At 33.9% G+C, this 17,844-nt stretch overlaps 2 protein-coding genes across 4 annotated transcripts; both read left to right on the plus strand.

The window, feature by feature from the left end:
- Positions 1-4,377: 4,377 nt before the first annotated feature.
- Positions 4,378-7,485, plus strand: LOC126631533 (probable jasmonic acid carboxyl methyltransferase 2). The gene is made up of 3 exons (XM_050301650.1): positions 4,378-4,587; positions 4,734-5,417; positions 6,721-7,485. Exons 1-3 carry the CDS (start codon positions 4,513-4,515, stop codon positions 7,063-7,065), a joined length of 1,104 nt encoding a protein of 367 aa, XP_050157607.1. The 5' UTR covers positions 4,378-4,512; the 3' UTR covers positions 7,066-7,485.
- An 8,749-nt stretch (positions 7,486-16,234) lies between these two features.
- Positions 16,235-17,807, plus strand: LOC126632959 (probable jasmonic acid carboxyl methyltransferase 2). Of its 3 annotated transcripts, none has more exons than XM_050303494.1 (3): positions 16,235-16,356; positions 16,449-17,135; positions 17,244-17,807. In XM_050303494.1, exons 1-3 carry the CDS (start codon positions 16,345-16,347, stop codon positions 17,586-17,588), a joined length of 1,044 nt encoding a protein of 347 aa, XP_050159451.1. In that variant the 5' UTR covers positions 16,235-16,344; the 3' UTR covers positions 17,589-17,807. The 3 variants fall into 3 exon arrangements, with proteins under 3 accessions (XP_050159451.1, XP_050159449.1, XP_050159450.1); XM_050303492.1 differs by having other exon boundaries at positions 16,241-16,382; XM_050303493.1 differs by having other exon boundaries at positions 16,241-16,382; positions 16,473-17,135.
- The last annotated feature ends 37 nt before the right edge of the window (positions 17,808-17,844 follow it).

The raw sequence follows: 17,844 nt of genomic DNA on the forward strand, positions 1-17,844 counted from the left end.
CAGCCTTGAAGCCTTTGAAATTGATTGGGATGGTGGTGCAGAAATATTTGGCGCATCTAGTAGGCAAAGAGTGGCCAAAACCGTAAGAGCTGTGGTTGAGTCCATAATCTCATTTTGAAAAAGATATCATGAATGATCTATTTCATTTCACTTATCAAAAACTCAAACCAAGGTCATCAATTTGGTTTTTTTCAGTCATTAGAAGGGACTGGATTCTTATCTTCGTTCACAAATTAAGGATCTTGTCTCATTGTCATTTTCATAGTTATGTTGTTGGTTTGCCTTTTCACCAAAAAGGAAAAAAAGAGACGTGCTTATTAGCTTTTGATATGATTTATGTGAACAATCGGGAATATATATATGTGGCCATCTATTATTACTTCTATTGGTTATATCCATCTGCTCAATTATTATTTGATAATCATGTGAACGAAACATGTGTCTGTTTATTACGATAAGTTAAATATTTAGTTAGTTGTTTAATCAACCAACTAATCACACAACTAACCCTTTATTTTTGTCATGCCAAATTTACGAATCAACAATTCACAATCATTATGTTTTTAGCAAAATTCAGTAGAGTCCTTGGTAGAGACTCTAGATTCATCAGGTCTGTTCTTAAGGGTTCTACACCATTAGTTAGGTGGTTAGTTAAAATGATTGTACAAGTCGGCAATTAATTAGTAAGTTTGTTAGTGTTTGGTTAGAGTTAGGATTTTTGTTATAAAAACAGAATTGTTAATCATTCTGTAAAAGTGAATACAAGTCTCATATTTCTATCTCTAAATTCTCTCGTTCATCTTTCTCTCTGTTACGTTTTCTTCTTCATTTTCTCTTGAATTCTCAAATATTTTCAATGTAGTTAACATCTGTGACTTTCCATTCAAGGCATGGTGGGACTATTAATATGTTTTGTAGCTTAATTATCTATTTAAACAAGCATCTCTACCGCTTGGGCTTTTGATGGCAACACCATGATGGCGTTTTAGTGCCAAAATATAGGCTTCTTAGGTCATCTCCAACCGAATGAGTTATGTTTAGCCTTGTCCAAAGTTATAGCCATGTAAAAAATTATTTTTAAATGAACAATGTCAGACCATATTTATATACCATTTTCAACTGAAGACGCTATTTTTTAGCATCCTCAATAATTTATTATCTTTAAGTTTGTTCTTTAACTTTATTGGTTCATTGAATTAAACTATCATATTAAAATAAGTTTATCCAGACATATTTTGAGTGTTAATTGTTGTTAAATGAATAAGGTTATCCAGACATATTTTGAGTGCCTTTTGAAAAAATAATTGAAATTTTTAAATTTAGATTATTGGAAGAGGTAAGAGAGAGGTGTGTATGGAAAAGAGTGTTTGAGATGAATGGAATGTGAAGAATTAGCTTAAAATAAGGTAAGATGGTATGGAAGGATTAAAAAGAGGTGAGAAATTGTGTAAAAATGACTTAGATATTTATAGAAAAAATTAGAATTTTTAATATTTTTTTTTAAATTTCGTCCTTTAGAGATAAAAAGAAAACACCAGCAAACGGGCTGCCAGGCAAGCTCAATATGCATAGCCCGATGGCCAAAAGGCTCTAATTTGGCTTGGTGGGAGCCACTTGGTCATGTCAAACCCTTCCACAAATCAATAATATCATAATCCACCATCAAGAAATTTTGGTTCTCTTTTCTCAATTTATACAGTAAAGGATTCTAGATTTGAGAATTTGAAGACTAGAAGTTGACACATATCAAGGGCATTTTTCGAATCATCATGTATTTGGCTGAGATTGTTAAATTATAGGGAACTTTAACGGAAAGCTCTTGATACTGTTCATTTTAACGAAAAATCACAATTTTACACTAAAATGTCAATCATGGTACTATTCACTTTACACTTTATTTTGTCCTTATCGTTAAAACTCAAAGTTTTCAAATCATTTTCATTAGTTTTCCTTAAATTATATGCTCAATTTAGCTTTGCACGTGCCTATCTTTTCTAACTCTCTGAAATTTGTCATCATTTTTCTCATCAAATAATTCAAAGTCAACTTTTTTTTTTGTCAACTAAAAGCAGGAACCTTTATTAAACACATAACAAAAATTCACAAATTACTGACCCACAGATAAAATATACAAACAAAAAAGAACCAGCTCAAAAACATAGAAAAAGCCCAACCCCAAACCAGAAAAAACCAAGAACAACCTAGATCTATGCTGCAGCCGTTTCCACACCAGAAAATCCCATCCAGCAGCCCGCTTCCACGCTTCCGACAAAGCATCCCCACTTCAGTCGCCTCTATCAGCTGAGAACAGCTCTTCAATCGCAATCACAAGCTGGACAAAAACTAGCAATGAAGCCTGTGGAGATACATATGCAAACGCTGCCAAAGGCAGAGAGAGAAGGTGGTGGTGTAGATAACACTCGAACTAGTAAGAACACCAAAATTCGATATACTGACTTGATAAATTGCGACGAATTGTGATGAAAAGTGTCTACAAATCGAATTGGAAATGACCAAAAAAAAAAAAAGAATGCCAAAGAATTGTGGAGAATGGACTATAAAGGAATTGGTAGGAAAGGGAAAATGCAATCACAAAGGGAAAAAACAGAACGAACAAAGAAGAAACTGTTAGAGTATAGGGTGTAAGATTGAGACACTTGTCATAATCCTATTATATTAGTTAGTTAGTTAGATGTTTCTCTAGCTACTATATAAGTCTAACCTCATGTAATTACTCGGTTAAGAAGAAATACATAGAACTTCTATTTCTCTCTCTCTTCTCTCTCTCTCTCTCTCTCTCTAAAACCTTCTATTGTTCTTCCTTCAATATACAAGATTATTGTGTATGAATGATTAATCGACATAGCTTAACATGGTATCAATCACCATTGTAGCTTACGCTTGAAGCTTCGATCCTTTAAAATTCTTTAAAATTAAATTCTAATTGAATACACCTGGAATGTTATAATTTTTTTTTAAATTCTAATTGTATACACTCATATTTCTAAAGATTTTAATCAATTATCTTAAAATCCTGATTGAATTTCAGAGAATCACTTAAAATCCTCATTGAATACCTCTACAAGAATTAAAATGCTTCAAAATCTCAATTGAATACACCCTTTATAGTATGTAAATTTTACATTTCCAAATAATTTTATTGTTCTTTCTAAAAAAAAATTATTGTTGCATTATTATTTTTTATAGGTCGTTTATTTTTATGGATTCCTGTTTCCACTCATTTAATATTAAGCATTTACGCCCATTTAATATTATGGTCTGGTGATATTCCTCTTTACTTGGAAATGAGAGGTCTTAAGTTTGAGTCTCGTGGATGACGAATTCGATACCAAATTAGGCTACCCATTGTGTGGCTTAGTCGAACTATCGCTCCCCCTAGTGTAAAAATATCGATGTACTAAGAAATATATATATATATATATATATATATATTCAGCATTTACAATTTCTTGTAACTGTTAAACATGTTCCATATTATATGGGACAATAAATGAGTTTATTGTTTTTATTTATTCATTAATTGTATTAATCAGTCAGTTTATGTAACTGTATCATTGTATGATTACAGAGATTCTGGTCTTTACAATTGAGATTGGAAGTTTCGCGTTCAAGGAAAAAAAAATTAAGTCCAATATTCCAAGCTTATTGTTCTGTTTATTAGTTAATTAAATTGCCGATTCTCCGTGGTGATTGTTGAGATTTTTGTTAAGAAATAACGATAGCTATTTTATTATAGTATTAGCTTTAATACAAATATCAAAGAAGATATTCGAGATTTTTATAATTATTAGTTATTAAATTGCTGATTCGCTGTGTTAATTGTTGAGATATTTTTAGAAGCAACGATGCCGATTTTATCATAATACTAAGCATTAATGAAAATATCAAAGAAGACATTCAAGATTTTTATAATTATTATCTTTGTTTATTTAGAAAAAAAAAAGGAATATTTTGTCTAAAAAGATCACCATTTAAATTTTTCCTGAGCTTCAGAAACCTCACAACCGGCTCTGCATTCTAAATTTCTTATAACATATCCTTAATTCTATTTACGATCAGCTGATTCTATTATACAGGTAAATACGTATAGATAGAGTTAATTAAGGACTTTCACTATTTTGGGGATTGAAATAGATAAGGTAGAGTTTTGTCTGGCTGTTGGCCTTAGGTTTTATTAACGTTAGGTTAGAATGCATGCATGTGGTCCCACAGGTGACACATGGCATAATATAGTACGTACGTAATATTAATTATTACGTTTTGTGTGAAATATAGAAGATATTCATTTTCTTTCCCTTCACGCTTGCCTCTTCGATCTTTACCAGTTGTTAAGATAAGTAAGGTTATAAGCCTCACCATCACGACCACTTTGGTGAGCAACAATATTCTTCGAAACGGAGTCTGTATATCCACCACCAACATCACTTCAAGGTTTCATAAGTAACAAATTATAGGCATACATCGATCTCTAGACTGTTGAGAGAGAGAGAGATGGAGGTGCTGCAAATACTTCACATGAACAAAGGCAATGACGAGACTAGTTATGCTCAAAACTCTAAAGTTCAGGTACACATTATTTTTTACTTTCAACAACAACATCATCCAATGATAACGAAGGACATTAAGCGAGCAGAACTAGCCAAAATCAACTAATATTGTTTTTTTTTTTACATGGATCTCGATTGATTAATCTAATTTTTTTTTTTTTGTAGAGAAAAATATTATCCGTCGTAAAGCCAATAATTGATGAAGCTGTACAAAAAATGTTGTGCTCAAATATAGCACCAATTGGGAGCATGGGAATAGCTGATTTGGGTTGCTCATCTGGACCAAACACCTTACTACTCATCTCCGAAATAATTGATGCCATACATGCCACAAGTAGCTGCTCAACATCATCCACAGAGTTTAGAGTGTTTCTAAACGACCTCTTTAGCAACGACTTCAACACCATTTTTATGTCACTCCCGGCATTCTACAACCAACTGAAGGAAGAAAAAGGTGCTGGATTCGGGTCTTTCTTTATCTCCGCCGTGCCAGGCTCGTTTTACGGCAGATTGTTTCCAGCCAAGAGTTTGCATTTCGTGCACTCTTCTTCTAGTCTTCATTGGCTCTCTCAAGTCCCTCCTGGCCTGGATTGCCAGGCAGCTGGCAAAGCATTGAACAAAGGAAAGATTTACATTTCTAAAACCAGCCCTCAATGCGTTTTGGAAGCATATTCACTTCAATTTCACAAGGACTTTTTGCTATTTCTCAAGTCCAGGGCTGAAGAAATAGTAGGTGGAGGACGAATGGTGTTCTCACTCATAGGCAGGTCGTCCTCTGACCCATCAACTCAAGAGAGTTGCTACCAATGGGAACTCCTAGCTCATGCATTAATGAGCATGGTTTCAGAGGTAAATACATAGATAAATATGCAATATTTAGTTTTAAGTTTCTGTTATAGTTCTCTTCATCTCCTAAGAAAAATTTTCTTCGTAATTCAACTTTTTTACTACAAATTTACTGTTATTGAGAAACAATAATTCCAAGAATCAAACCTTCGAAGAAATGACCTATCAACTATTTAAGTATAACAATTGAGTTTACATTTTTTTTTCTTCTTCTTTAAAATGATATTCAAGTCTTTGTTTTTATTATGAATGGAGTTTTATAGACTAACTTATGAAGAATCCGTTTTTTCTCTATTAATTTTCATAAGTAATGCTAAATATATAACTTTAGTCTATGAAATTCAAAATTTTCTAATTAAAACCCAATTAAAAGTTTATTTTCTTGACTACAACTCAATGACTAGAATTCACCCAACCATTTTACCAAATTAAGCTCGTGTGTCATATCTTTTGGGTTCCCACAAGTACCCTCAACTATGTCAGTATTGCACTTTGTATGTTGATGTAGGAATAAAATGGAAAGAGGTTTTATTGCTTGTAACGTGTATTGTTGGCATTTGAATTGTATTGATGTAGGAATTAACTTGGAAGTTTTTGTCTCCACAATAAATTTCAGACTCATCTATTGGTTAAAAAAATTCTTATTTAAAAAAAATTAAAAGACAATGCCTAATACATGATTCTATAAAACAAATTATGTGTATTATTTTCGGTTAAGAATATCACTGTACCTACTAAGTAATAACAGAATTAATGTACCTACATGTAAATATAAATATATTAATTAAGCACATATCTCTAACACCAATAAAAGTGCCTAATATATGTAGTAATACATTTACCTACAAAATATAAGAATGTTATTTGACTAAATATTAAACTAACGAATCTACAAAATATAGGTAAATTAATTTACAATTTTTTTTTTCAGAATATATATTACTACTGGGTATATACATCTATATTGTTCATATATAATACGAATTTCCATGTAGGGTTCATTGTGTCATCAATGATTAGTGTGTGTTGTGGCATAAATTGGAAATATTTGTGATAATATGTCATTTATTTGTCTACATGGCAGCTTATTTGAAATTTGGATTTTATTCAGATGTTTAAAATTACATGGTTTTTTGTTTAAAAAACATGAGTTGCAAGGGTTTTATCCCTAAACAACTTAAGTAAATGTATCAGTTTTTATGTGTCCAAATAATTTTCTTATTTTTCCTAAGCATATATATTTTAGTGTGTACAAACACTAGCTTAATTTGTTGCCTACTAACATATGGTATATGCAATGGTATAGGGTCTCGTTGAAGAGGAAAAGGTTGATTCATTCAACGCTCCGTACTATGCCCCAAGTGAAGAGGAACTGAAATTTGAGTTAGGAAAAGAAGGATCATTTACAATAGACCGCCTTGAAGCCTTTGAAATTGATTGGGATGGTGGTGCAGAAATATCTGCCGTAGCTAGTGGGCAGCGAGTGGCCAAGACCGTAAGAGCTGTGGTTGAGTCGATGATCGAATCTCACTTCGGAAAAGATATCATGGACGATCTATTTCGTAGGTACTCTGAGCTCGTCGCCGATCACTTGTCAAAATCCAGAACCAAGCACATCAATTTGGTTGTTTCAGTCATTAGAAATGACTGAATTTTCTTATCTTCCCCATCTCTTTTTTATTTTTTCACAAATTAAAGGTTAGTTTGGTATTGCTATGCTTTTTTAAAAACTTGCTTCTACTCTTATGTGAGAATAAACTACTGCAAAGTAAAGTTGTTTAGTGTTTAATAAGTTTTTCTTATGAAAGTGATTTTATTAAATAAAAAAAAAACAGCGTATAACTGTTTGGTAAACTTTTTATATAAAACTACTGCGATTATGTGTTGGATGCGATAATAATAATTTACTAGCCTTTCTGCACGCGCTTATGGGGGTGCAAAAGGCCTTTTTTACATCACGGATCGCTACGCACGGTGTGTACAGTTATTTTTTCTTTTTACATTGGTTCACGTATAAAGACATTCTTACAGTTACAATGTGCTAAGCGCGATGTACAATGTTTAGTTTTAATATTTGTATTGTCAAGAGACATTCTTTTATTTTATTTTATTTTTAGCTAAAAATTTGTATGAACTTTTGCACTGTTAGATAAATTAAGATACTGCAAACCTCTCAACTTAAAAGGAGAAAAGCACATAAATGAAAGGAAGCTAAACATAATGTTCCTGATCAATCTCCCATATAAAAAATGCCACAAAAAATGAAACTTTATGTCCACATGATAGCAAAAAAAAGTCACATATGAATATGCCATTTAAATTGTCCTCAAACTAAGTAAATAAACCACACAGAGAAAGTTAACCCTCTGTCTAAAAAAAAATATCACAATAAAATTACAAACTTGAAGTCCGAACTAGTCACCAACATATACAAACATATCTAATAATAAAATTAATAATATTTTAAAATTATTTCTCGTATTCCTCAAAACTAAAGAAAAATCGTATCAACAATAAATTTAAATAACATAATAAAAATGTTAGCTATGTTATAAATTTTGTATTTAAGTGTGAATCTGTAAATCCTATATTAGATTTGATTCTAGTTATTCTTTCCTATTAGAACTTGTATTTCTGGGAGAAGAATGATTATTCCCTCCTTTATTACTATAAACAAAGGCATTGCGTAGAGGAATATCATATCCTCTACACAACCCTACAAACACATCTCTCTCTACTCTCTTTGTCGTGCGCTTCCTCTCTCCCTGTCAGATAATATAAGCCAAAACAAGCTAAAAAGGAGAAAAATCTAATTTTAATCACGACAAATATAATCATATCGTGCTTGCAAGAGGATGTTTTTTTTAACTAGATAATATAAGCCAAAACAAGCTAAAAAGAAGAAAAATCTAATTTTAATCACGGCAAATATAATCATATCGTGCTTGCAAGAGGATCTTTTTTTTTTAACTATGGCCCCTAAAGATATCTTGCGTTAGTTATTCTTTATTGCATTTTGAAAAGACATGTTTAATGTATCAGCAAGCGATAAACTTTTTCTTTATGATGCAAGTCCTAAAAATTTGTCATGTTTCACGTACGTAAAGTAATGGTTTATGTTACAAATTAATTTTAAATGTGCTTGTATAAGTGGATAGCTTAACTTTTCATTTATTTTTTCCGTCATAAGACAAATTACAAAAACAAAAAGAAGATGATTACCGCATCATATTAAGTATAAATTCAAAAAAGTCGCGTTCCTAAATTAGATTGATACGAAATATCTTTATACACAACATTTCTTCATTTCTTGTGAAGACTCATTGGTTGTAGAAAAACCAACATCCACATACATGCTAGTCAAGGCATGTTTCTCCTCTCCCTTGAAGCTGCCTGTGCAAAGTATTACTCCATCGTATATTTTCTTCCCTGAAACCATCTCTATTCCAAGCATTAATAAACCAAACTTGTGATAATTCCAATTTCTGAGTGGTAGCAATTTGAAACAAAGGGCAACCAAAGAATGCTATAGCAATGCGGATCACTTCAGTTGAAGTAAGGTTGGACTAAGGACATTAATCCTGCACGCATCAGTTACATTTAAAATAAACCAAATTTGTGATAATTCCAATTTCTGAGTGGTAGCAATTTGAAACAAAGGGCAACCAAAGTATGCTATAGCAATGAGGATCACTTCGGTTGAAGCAAGGTGGGACTAAGGACTATTAATCCCTGCAAGCATCATCAGTTACATTTAAAATAAAGTTGACTTTTAATTAATATATATACATTGAAAATAGAATTAGTGTCATTTTGTATCCGATACAATACCTTAATAAAATTAAACCGTAAATAATATAAAAATACATATTAGTGTACTTTGAAAACTTGATAGCCATATCTACGTCACTCAAGATTAATGAGTACATCCACCTTGCATTACATAAGTAATCAATATAAAATGGAAACCATCATATTAAAATGGACAGTGAAACTAAAATCCCCCACCTAGAACAGGAAGCTGAAAATCCACCCACCCTTTAAATTCTGCAAAAATGAGTAACCATTATTTAACAAATAAATTAGTATATAAAAAAGAAGTTAATAGAAAGGCAACCTATTGTAAATACAATCAGAATGATTGCACCAAAGCCTATTAAACCAAAAGGAAATGAGGAGAATGTAGACCAAATGAATAGGACTCTGTTTTGGAAACTCATGATACTAGGGTTTCAAATAGGGAATCTTAACGAAACACTCCTGGTACTTCTTGCCTCGTACATCAAAGAAGACCAAATAAAATGGTGCAAAATATACTTTTTCCGTATTTTCCTTGTGAAACCAACTTCAAAACTAATTATACAAATTAAAAAATTTCAAACATTCAATTACCAAGAAGGCTAGAAACCAAAAATGAAAATTTTATTAAATTAATTAAAATAAACTCACTGGCAGAATGAACATAAAAATGAAAATTTCTGCTAAATTAATTAAAATAAACCAATGCACATGGGGAACATAAACAACCTTTTGAATTAATCTAAAAGCACCACAATCTCAAATTAGCTCTTAAGATATTGTCTTCCCTGTCATTTTCTTAGTTATGTTGTTGGTTTGCCTTTTCACCAAAAAGGAATAAACGTAGAGATTTGAATATTAACTTTTTTTATGATTCAAGTAAGCAATCTAAATATATATGTGGGCATCTACTATTGCTTCTAATTAGTTGTATTCATGTCGTCAATTATTGAAGAGGCTTTTGGTAACACGATACATTTGATAACCATGTCAATGGAATATGAGTCTGTTTATTATGATGTTGGGTTGTTCTTTATATTACCGATTAATTTTATAATGGAACCTCAACTTCTTCATTCCTTACCAATTACGTTGGATATTTGCATATAAATTTGTTGCTGTGAGGTGATGACACGTAAACTAATATATTTACTAACATATTCTTTAATATGATGAGGGCCGACATATAATGGTACATATTCATCTTTATTAAAATGTATTGGCTAAATAGCCAAAATGATCCCTGAGATTTGCATAACTCATCACTTTGGTCCCTAACATTTCAAATCGATAGAAGTGGTCACTAAGATTTTCCACCATCCATCATTTTGGTCATTCCGTTAAAAACTCCGTTAAGTGTCCCGGAGCTCTTTGCCGGAAGTTTGGGCAATTTTCAAAGCTTCGTAACTTAATTGTTTCTCAACCAAATTCGACCCATAATATATCAAAATGAATATAGAAAAGTGTAGAATAAGATTATACCTATTTGGAAGCCTAATGACTGCTGGAGATGGCCTGAAAATAGCCTTAAAGTTGACTGGTCTGAGGAAAAACTGGAAAACTCGCCAGAAACTGGGTAAACTTTAAACGTTCATAACTTCTTCAATACTCAACGAAATCAAGTGATTCAAAAATGAAAGTTATACTTCTTGACGAGATAGAGAATGGCACCTTTTTAGATGGCTAAATTGCCTTGGTTTGGCTGGAAAATGGCTCGAAAGTGGCTAACTCGAGACCAAGATAGCCACTTTCAAACAGTTTTTTTCGGCCAAAACACGGTGAGTTAGCAATCAAACAAGGTACCATTCTCTTCTTCTCATCGAGAAGTATGATTTTTGTTTTTGAATCACTTGATTTCATGGAGTATTGAAGAAGTTATGAACGTTTAAAATTTACCCAGTTTCCAAAGAGTTTTCAAGATTTCCCTTGGACCAATCAACTTTGAGGCTATTTTCTGGCCATCTCCGGCAACCATTGGATTTCCAAATAGGTATAATCTTATTCTACAATTTCCTATCTTCATTTTGATACATTATGGGTCGAATTTGGTTACGAAACGATTGAGTTACGAAGCTTTGAAAGTTGCCCAAACTTCCGGCCAAGAGCTCCGGGACACTTAACGAAATGACCAAAATGATGGATGGTGGACAATCTCAGGGACCACTTTTATCGATTTGAAATGTTAGGGACCAAAGTGATGAGTTATGCAAATCTCAGGGACCATTTCGGTTATTTAGCCAAATATATTTTAGTAAGTGCGTAAAGTTTACGTGTCCAAATAATTTTGTTGTTGCAGTATCACTATCAGGGTCGAATTATTGTTACATTATAAGGTTAATCTCAGTTTACTACCCTAAAATTTTTTGGTTTTCAATATTTTGTACATTAAGTTTTTTTAAATTTATTCCAGAGTGGTACATAAAGTTATAATTTTGGGACACTTTCATACATCCATTAAAGTTGCTGTTAAATTTACCGTTAACTAATGACGTGACATCCACGTGAACAAGGACTGGGCACCACATAGATATTAAAAATTTAAAAAAAAAAAAAAAAAAAACTTTTGGTCTTCTCCCTCACCCTTTCCAACCCCCCCCTCCATTCTCTCTTCTTCCCCCTCCCTCTTCGACTCCACACCCAAAAAAAAAACCCCCAATCCCAGATTTCCTTAAAAACCCTACAACAGCCCTGCCATGAAGTCACCGATCGCCCTCATGAAATCGCCGTTCCCATCGGACAGTAGCAGCACCTGGTAGCCGATCATGAAGCACGCATCGAGGTAGGAGAGGGTCGCTTCAGGACACTTTGTTGTAGACGGTGATGGTGGCGGAGATGGATTTGAAGACGGCAGTCGAGAAACTGAGGAGGGCTTTTGGGTGAGAGGAGTGTAGGAGATTTTGGAGGAGAATGATTTGGGTGTGAATAGAGATGTTTTGGGTGCGGCAGCGACTATGATGGTGGAGAAAATGAGGGATTTGGGGGTTCTGAGGAGCCTTAAGATTGTGAGGGAGGCTACCATTTCGGTGGTTTGAGTTTTAGAGTGAGAGGGCGAGACTATGTGAGGGAGATAGAAGAGAGAGTAGATTTGGTGGCAGTTGAGGCTATAAGTGTTGTGACACAGGGGATGGTTGGTTTTGATGGGTAAGGAGAGAAAACTCTACCGAAGCCCGATTGAGGTACTAATTGCTGATTTCGAAGATGGCCGAGACATGGAGGAGACGATTGAGGCCTCCTCTACACCCACCCCTTTTGATCCCCTCCCTTCTCTCCTCTGTTCCTTTGGCCTCCTCATTCTCTCTTAAAAAACCCCATTAATTATACCAATTAGCTATATGATATCATCACATTCTTCCGACCTAGCAACCCAGCAACTCCTCTAAGCAACCAAGAATCGCATCCAACAGAACCCAGCAATGGAATCACCTCAAACCAGGAAATTGGGGCTCAGGTGGAGTCGAAGAGGGAGGGGGAAGGGTGGGTAGAGGAGAGAAGTGAGGGGGATCGGAAGGGGTGAGGGAGAAGACCAAAAGTTTTTTTTTATTTTTTAAATTTTTTTATTATTTTTAAGGGTAAAAAACTGTTTACTACCCTCATGTTTCATGGTTTTCAACATTTAGTACATCAAGTTTTTTTCGTCTCAGAGTCATACCTAAAGTGTAAATTTTGGGAAAGTCTCATACATCCATTAGTCAAACTGTTAAATCTGCCGTTAATTGTGATGTGGCGCCCATATAGACAATGACTGGGCGCCACATGTCAGCCACATTTTTTTTCCTTCTTTCTTCTTCTTCTTCCTCCGACTGCAACTTTTTTTTTTTCTTCCTTCTTCTCCTTCTTCCTTCTCCTTCTTCTTCCTTCAAATCTGGGGAAGTTTTTTTTTTTTTTCCTTCTTCCTCCTTCTTCCTTCTTCCTTCTCCTTCTTCCTTCTTCCGTCTTCCTTCTTCTTCCTCCGAATCTGCCCAGATTCGGTTTTTTTCTTTTTTTTCTTCTTCTTCCTCCTTCTTCCTCCTTCTTCCTTCCCCTTCTCCTTCTTCTTTTTCTTCTTCTTCCTTCTTCCTTCCCCTTATTATTCTTCTTCTTCTTCTTCTTCTTCTTCCAAATTTGGGGAAGTTTTTTTTTTTTCTTTCTCCTTCTTCTTTCTCCTTCCTCCTTCTTCCTTCTTCCTTCCTCCTCTTCTTCTTCTTCTTCTTCTTCCTCCGAATTTGCCCAGATTCGGCTTTTTTTTTTCTTTCTTTCTTCTTCTTCTTCCTCCGACTGCAACTTTTTTTTTCTTTTCTTCTTTCTCCTTCCTCCTTCTTCCTTCTTTTTCTCCTTCTTCCTTCCTCCTTCTTGCTTCCCCTTCTTCTCTTTCTTCCTTCTTCCTTCTTCTTCATCTTCCTCAAAAAAAAAAAAAAAAAAAAACCTTCATCTTCCCCAGATTCAGAGGAAGAAGAAGGAAGAAGGAGAAGAAGGGGAAGGAAGAAGGAAGAAGGAGGAATGGGGAAGGAAGAAGGAGGAGGAGAAGGAAGAAGAAAAAAAAAATCGAATCTGGGCAGATTCGGAGGAAGAAGAAGAAGAAGAAGAAGAAGAGGAAGGAAGAATGAGGAAGGAGAAGGAAGAAGGAAGGAGGAAGGAGGAGGAAGAAGGAAAAAAAAAAGAAACTTCCCCAGATTCGGAGGAAGAAGAAGGAGAATGAGAAGGGAGAAGGAAGAAGGAGAAGAAGGGGAAGGAAGAAGGAGAAGGAAGAAGGAAAAAAAAAAGTTGCAGTCGGAGGAAGAAGAAGAAGAAGAAAGAAGAAAGAAGAAAGAAGAAAGAAGAAAAAAAAAAAAAACGTGGCTGACACGTGGCGCCCAGTCATTGTCCACATGGGCGCCACGTCACAATTAACGGCACATTTAACAGTTTGACTAACAGATGTATGAGACTGTCGCAAAATTTACACTTTAGGTATGACTCTGAGACGAAAAAAACTTGATGTACTAAATGTTGAAAACCACGAAACATGAGGGTAGTAAACAGTCTTTTACCCTATTTTTAAATATCCACGTGGCACCCAATCATTGTTCACGTGGATGCCATGTCATCAGTTAACGGAAAATTTAACAGTAACCTTAATGGATGTATGAAAATGTCCCACAATTATAACTTTAAAAAAACTTCATGTACCAAATGTTGAAAACCAAGAAATTTTAAGGTAGTAAACTGAGATTAAACCTACATTATAAGTCTAATTGAATATCACATAATTCCAACAAAAAAATTAACATAATCGATTAACATAAGGTGGCAATATTTGATATTTTGAGATAAATGTGGAAGGCCAACACATTTAAATCCTTTAAATAATTAAGTGACTAGCAGACAAATTGCATCATCGCTCATTTTTAATATACATAATATCGTTTATTAAAAAGAAAAAAAAATTGCAGAGGGTTTAATTAGATTCACGTGCAGCACGTGATTCAAACGTGTATATGCTTCTTGAAGCCATGCATGGATTAAAAATGTTCGCGCCTGCATCGTCTACTTTTTTATTCCTGTTTCCACTCATTTAATTTCAGCATTGACATTTTCTTGTGGGAGTGTTGATCATGTTGCATGTTATTATATGGGGCAATAATTGAGTTTATTGTTTTATTTATTCATTGTATTATTAATTAGTCAGTTTAATATCTAAAATTCCAAGCTTTAGTCCTTTGTTTATTAGTTAACTCGTTGCTTCTCTGAGTTGATTGTTGATATTTAAAAAAATTAAAATAACAATACTACAATAGCGATTTATTATATGGTAAATGTGATTTTAATCCTTGCTTAAGATTATAATTAGAAAAATGTCTTATACAAGATTAAATATTGATTATAGTCCTTTGACTATACATCCATGTCAATATATATTATCCATGTCAGCTTTTATTTTTTTGGTGGTTTTATTGATTCTATTTTTCCAACATTGCCCATATGTGATTATGGACAATAACAAATTTTAAATGCTGAGTTAAGAGTGTGCAATTATTACTTAATATATTTTCAATTTTTGTCCATTTTAAACATAAAAGTTCAATTGTATGAATCTTTCATCGTCCTCTTCTATGGTGTTGTGCAGATTCGTTTCTTTGTCTAGGAAGTTTAGCATTTTCACTAAAATCGTGTACATGGGTTTTTGTTAGGATTTGTTGTTTGTTTGTGGAATACTTGATATATTAGTTCAATATTTGTATATGATATGCATATGTGTACTGCACATGGTTTCAAATGGTTCTCATGCCATTCGCTCCTCTATATTTTGGCGCACTATAGAAATGAGGTACATTAATCCAACATAGGTACCATGGTTGAGGTACATTAAAATTCTAATAATGTTTTTTTAATTTGCAGGTACCATGTATTAGGTACCATGATATAGGTGCCATGCTATAGGTACTGTGATATAGGTACCATGATTTAGGTACATTATTTACTTATTTGGTATGATGTATTCATTAAAATTTGATTTCTAGAGTTTTGTTTCGTTGTGATATGAAACTTTTTGAATTCTAATCAATACTTTCGTTTTCTTATTTGGTATGTATCTGAATTTCTTATTTTATAGGAGGAAATGAAGCCCTCAAATCAAATATTAATTGTGGGGGTATTTTAGGAACTAAAATACACATAAAGACATTAAATCCAATGAAATATGAGTTTTAATGTTAATTCTGAGGTGGACATCCAGTCAAGGGACTAATTTAAAATTTTTATCTTGTACCAGGTTTTTATGAAAAGTTGAACTATGCCAAGGATTAAACTCCACTTACCCCATTATTATATTAAGCATTAGTGCAATTGTGCAAATATCTAAGAAGACCTTTGAGATTTTTATTAGGGAATTTTTATTAGCACTTCAAAAATCTCATTCGACACTTCAAACTTTTTATATTTGGAAAGAAAAATACACTTATGAGGAGTGTAGAATGAGATTTTTGGAGTGACAATAACACTTTCCTTTTATTATATTATCTTTTTTTATTTAGAAGAAAAGGAATAATATGTCTAAAAAGGAGAACTTTTAAGCTTTGTTCCTGAGCTTTGCTGCTTTAGAAATCTCACAACCGGGTTCTGCATTCTAAAGAGATAGAGATGGAGGTGCTGCAAATACTTCACATGAACCCAGGGAATGGCGAGACCAGTTATGCTCAAAACTCTACAGTTCAGGTATAAATTATTTTTTACTTTTTACATGGATCTCGTTGGATTAATCTGATTACTTAATTTTTGTAGGGAAAAATGTTATCCACCGCAAAGTCAATCATTGATGAAGCTATACAAAAAATGTTGTGCTTAACTATAGCACCAAATGGGCGCATGGGAATAGCCGATTTGGGTTGCTCATCTGGACCAAACACCTTACTACTCATCTCCGAAATAATTGATGCCATACATGCCACAAGTAGCAGCTCATCATCATCCATAGAGTTTAGAGTGTTTCTAAATGACCTCATTAGCAACGACTTCAACACCCTTTTTATGTCACTCCCGGCATTCTACAACCAACTAAAGGAAGAAAAAGGTGCTGGATTCGGGTCTGTATTTATCTCCGCCGTGCCGGGCTCGTTTGACGGCAGATTGTTTCCGGCAAAGAGTTTACATTTCGTGCACTCCTCTTCTAGTCTTCATTGGCTATCTCAGGTCCCTCCTGGCCTGGATTGCCAGGCAACTGGCAGAGCGTTTAACAGAGGAAAGATGTACATTTCTAAGACCAGCCCTCAATGCGTTTTGGATGCATATTCACTTCAATTTCACAAGGACTTTTTGCTATTTCTCAAGTCCCGGGCTGAAGAAATAGTTGGCGGAGGACGAATGGTGCTGTCACTCCTGGGCAGGTCGGCCGCTGACCCATCAACTCAAGAGAGTTGCTACGTGCAGTGGGAACTCCTAGCTCATGCATTAATGAGAATGGTTTCAGAGGTACCTACATAGATAAATATGCAATATTTAGTTTTAAGTTTTTTCTCTTCATCTCATGATTTGGTTTACAAAATTTGATTTAAAAATTTGGTATATGCAATGCTATAGGGTCTCATTGAAGAGGAAAGGGTTGATTCCTTCAACGCTCCGTTCTATGCCTCAAGTGAAGAGGAACTAAAATTGGTGTTACAAAATGAAGGATCATTTACAATGGACCGCCTTGAAGCCTTTGAAATTGATTGGGATGGTGGTGCAGAAATAACCGCTGTAGTCAGTGGGCAGCGAATGGCCAAGACCATAAGAGCTGTGACCGAGTCCATGATCGAATCTCATTTCGGAAAAGATATCATGGATGATCTATTTCGTCAGTATGCCGAGCTCTTCGCGGATTACTTATCAAAATCTAAAACCAAGTTCATCAATTTGGTTTTTTCAGTCATTAGAAAGGACTGAATTTTCTTATATTCATTCACAAATTAAAGACCTGGTCTCATTGTCATTTTCTTAGTTATGTTGTTGGTTTGCCTTTAAAAGGAAAAGAAATAGCGATCTGATTATTAGCTTTTGACATGATTCATGTGAACAATCTAAAATATATGTGGGATCTATTATTGCTTCTAATTAGTTGTATTCATGTGGTCAATAATTAAAGAGGCGTTTAGTAACACGATACATTTGATAACCATGTGGACGGAATCTCTACCACTTG

Source organism: Malus sylvestris, chromosome 8 (genome assembly GCF_916048215.2).
Source record: "Malus sylvestris chromosome 8, drMalSylv7.2, whole genome shotgun sequence".
NCBI classification, from domain to species: domain Eukaryota; kingdom Viridiplantae; phylum Streptophyta; class Magnoliopsida; order Rosales; family Rosaceae; genus Malus; species Malus sylvestris.

Bases quoted from the DNA above. Each gene is read 5' to 3' on its own strand.
- LOC126631533 (XM_050301650.1), top strand. From the start codon at position 4,513: ATGGAGGTGCTGCAAATACTTCACATGAACAAAGGCAATGACGAGACT. The intron at 4,588-4,733 runs GTACACATTATT...TTTTTTTTGTAG, and splicing joins CTCAAAACTCTAAAGTTCAG to AGAAAAATATTATCCGTCGT. The intron at 5,418-6,720 runs GTAAATACATAG...GCAATGGTATAG, and splicing joins TAATGAGCATGGTTTCAGAG to GGTCTCGTTGAAGAGGAAAA.
- LOC126632959 (XM_050303492.1), top strand. From the start codon at position 16,308: ATGGAGGTGCTGCAAATACTTCACATGAACCCAGGGAATGGCGAGACC. The intron at 16,383-16,448 runs GTATAAATTATT...TAATTTTTGTAG, and splicing joins CTCAAAACTCTACAGTTCAG to GGAAAAATGTTATCCACCGC. The intron at 17,136-17,243 runs GTACCTACATAG...GCAATGCTATAG, and splicing joins TAATGAGAATGGTTTCAGAG to GGTCTCATTGAAGAGGAAAG.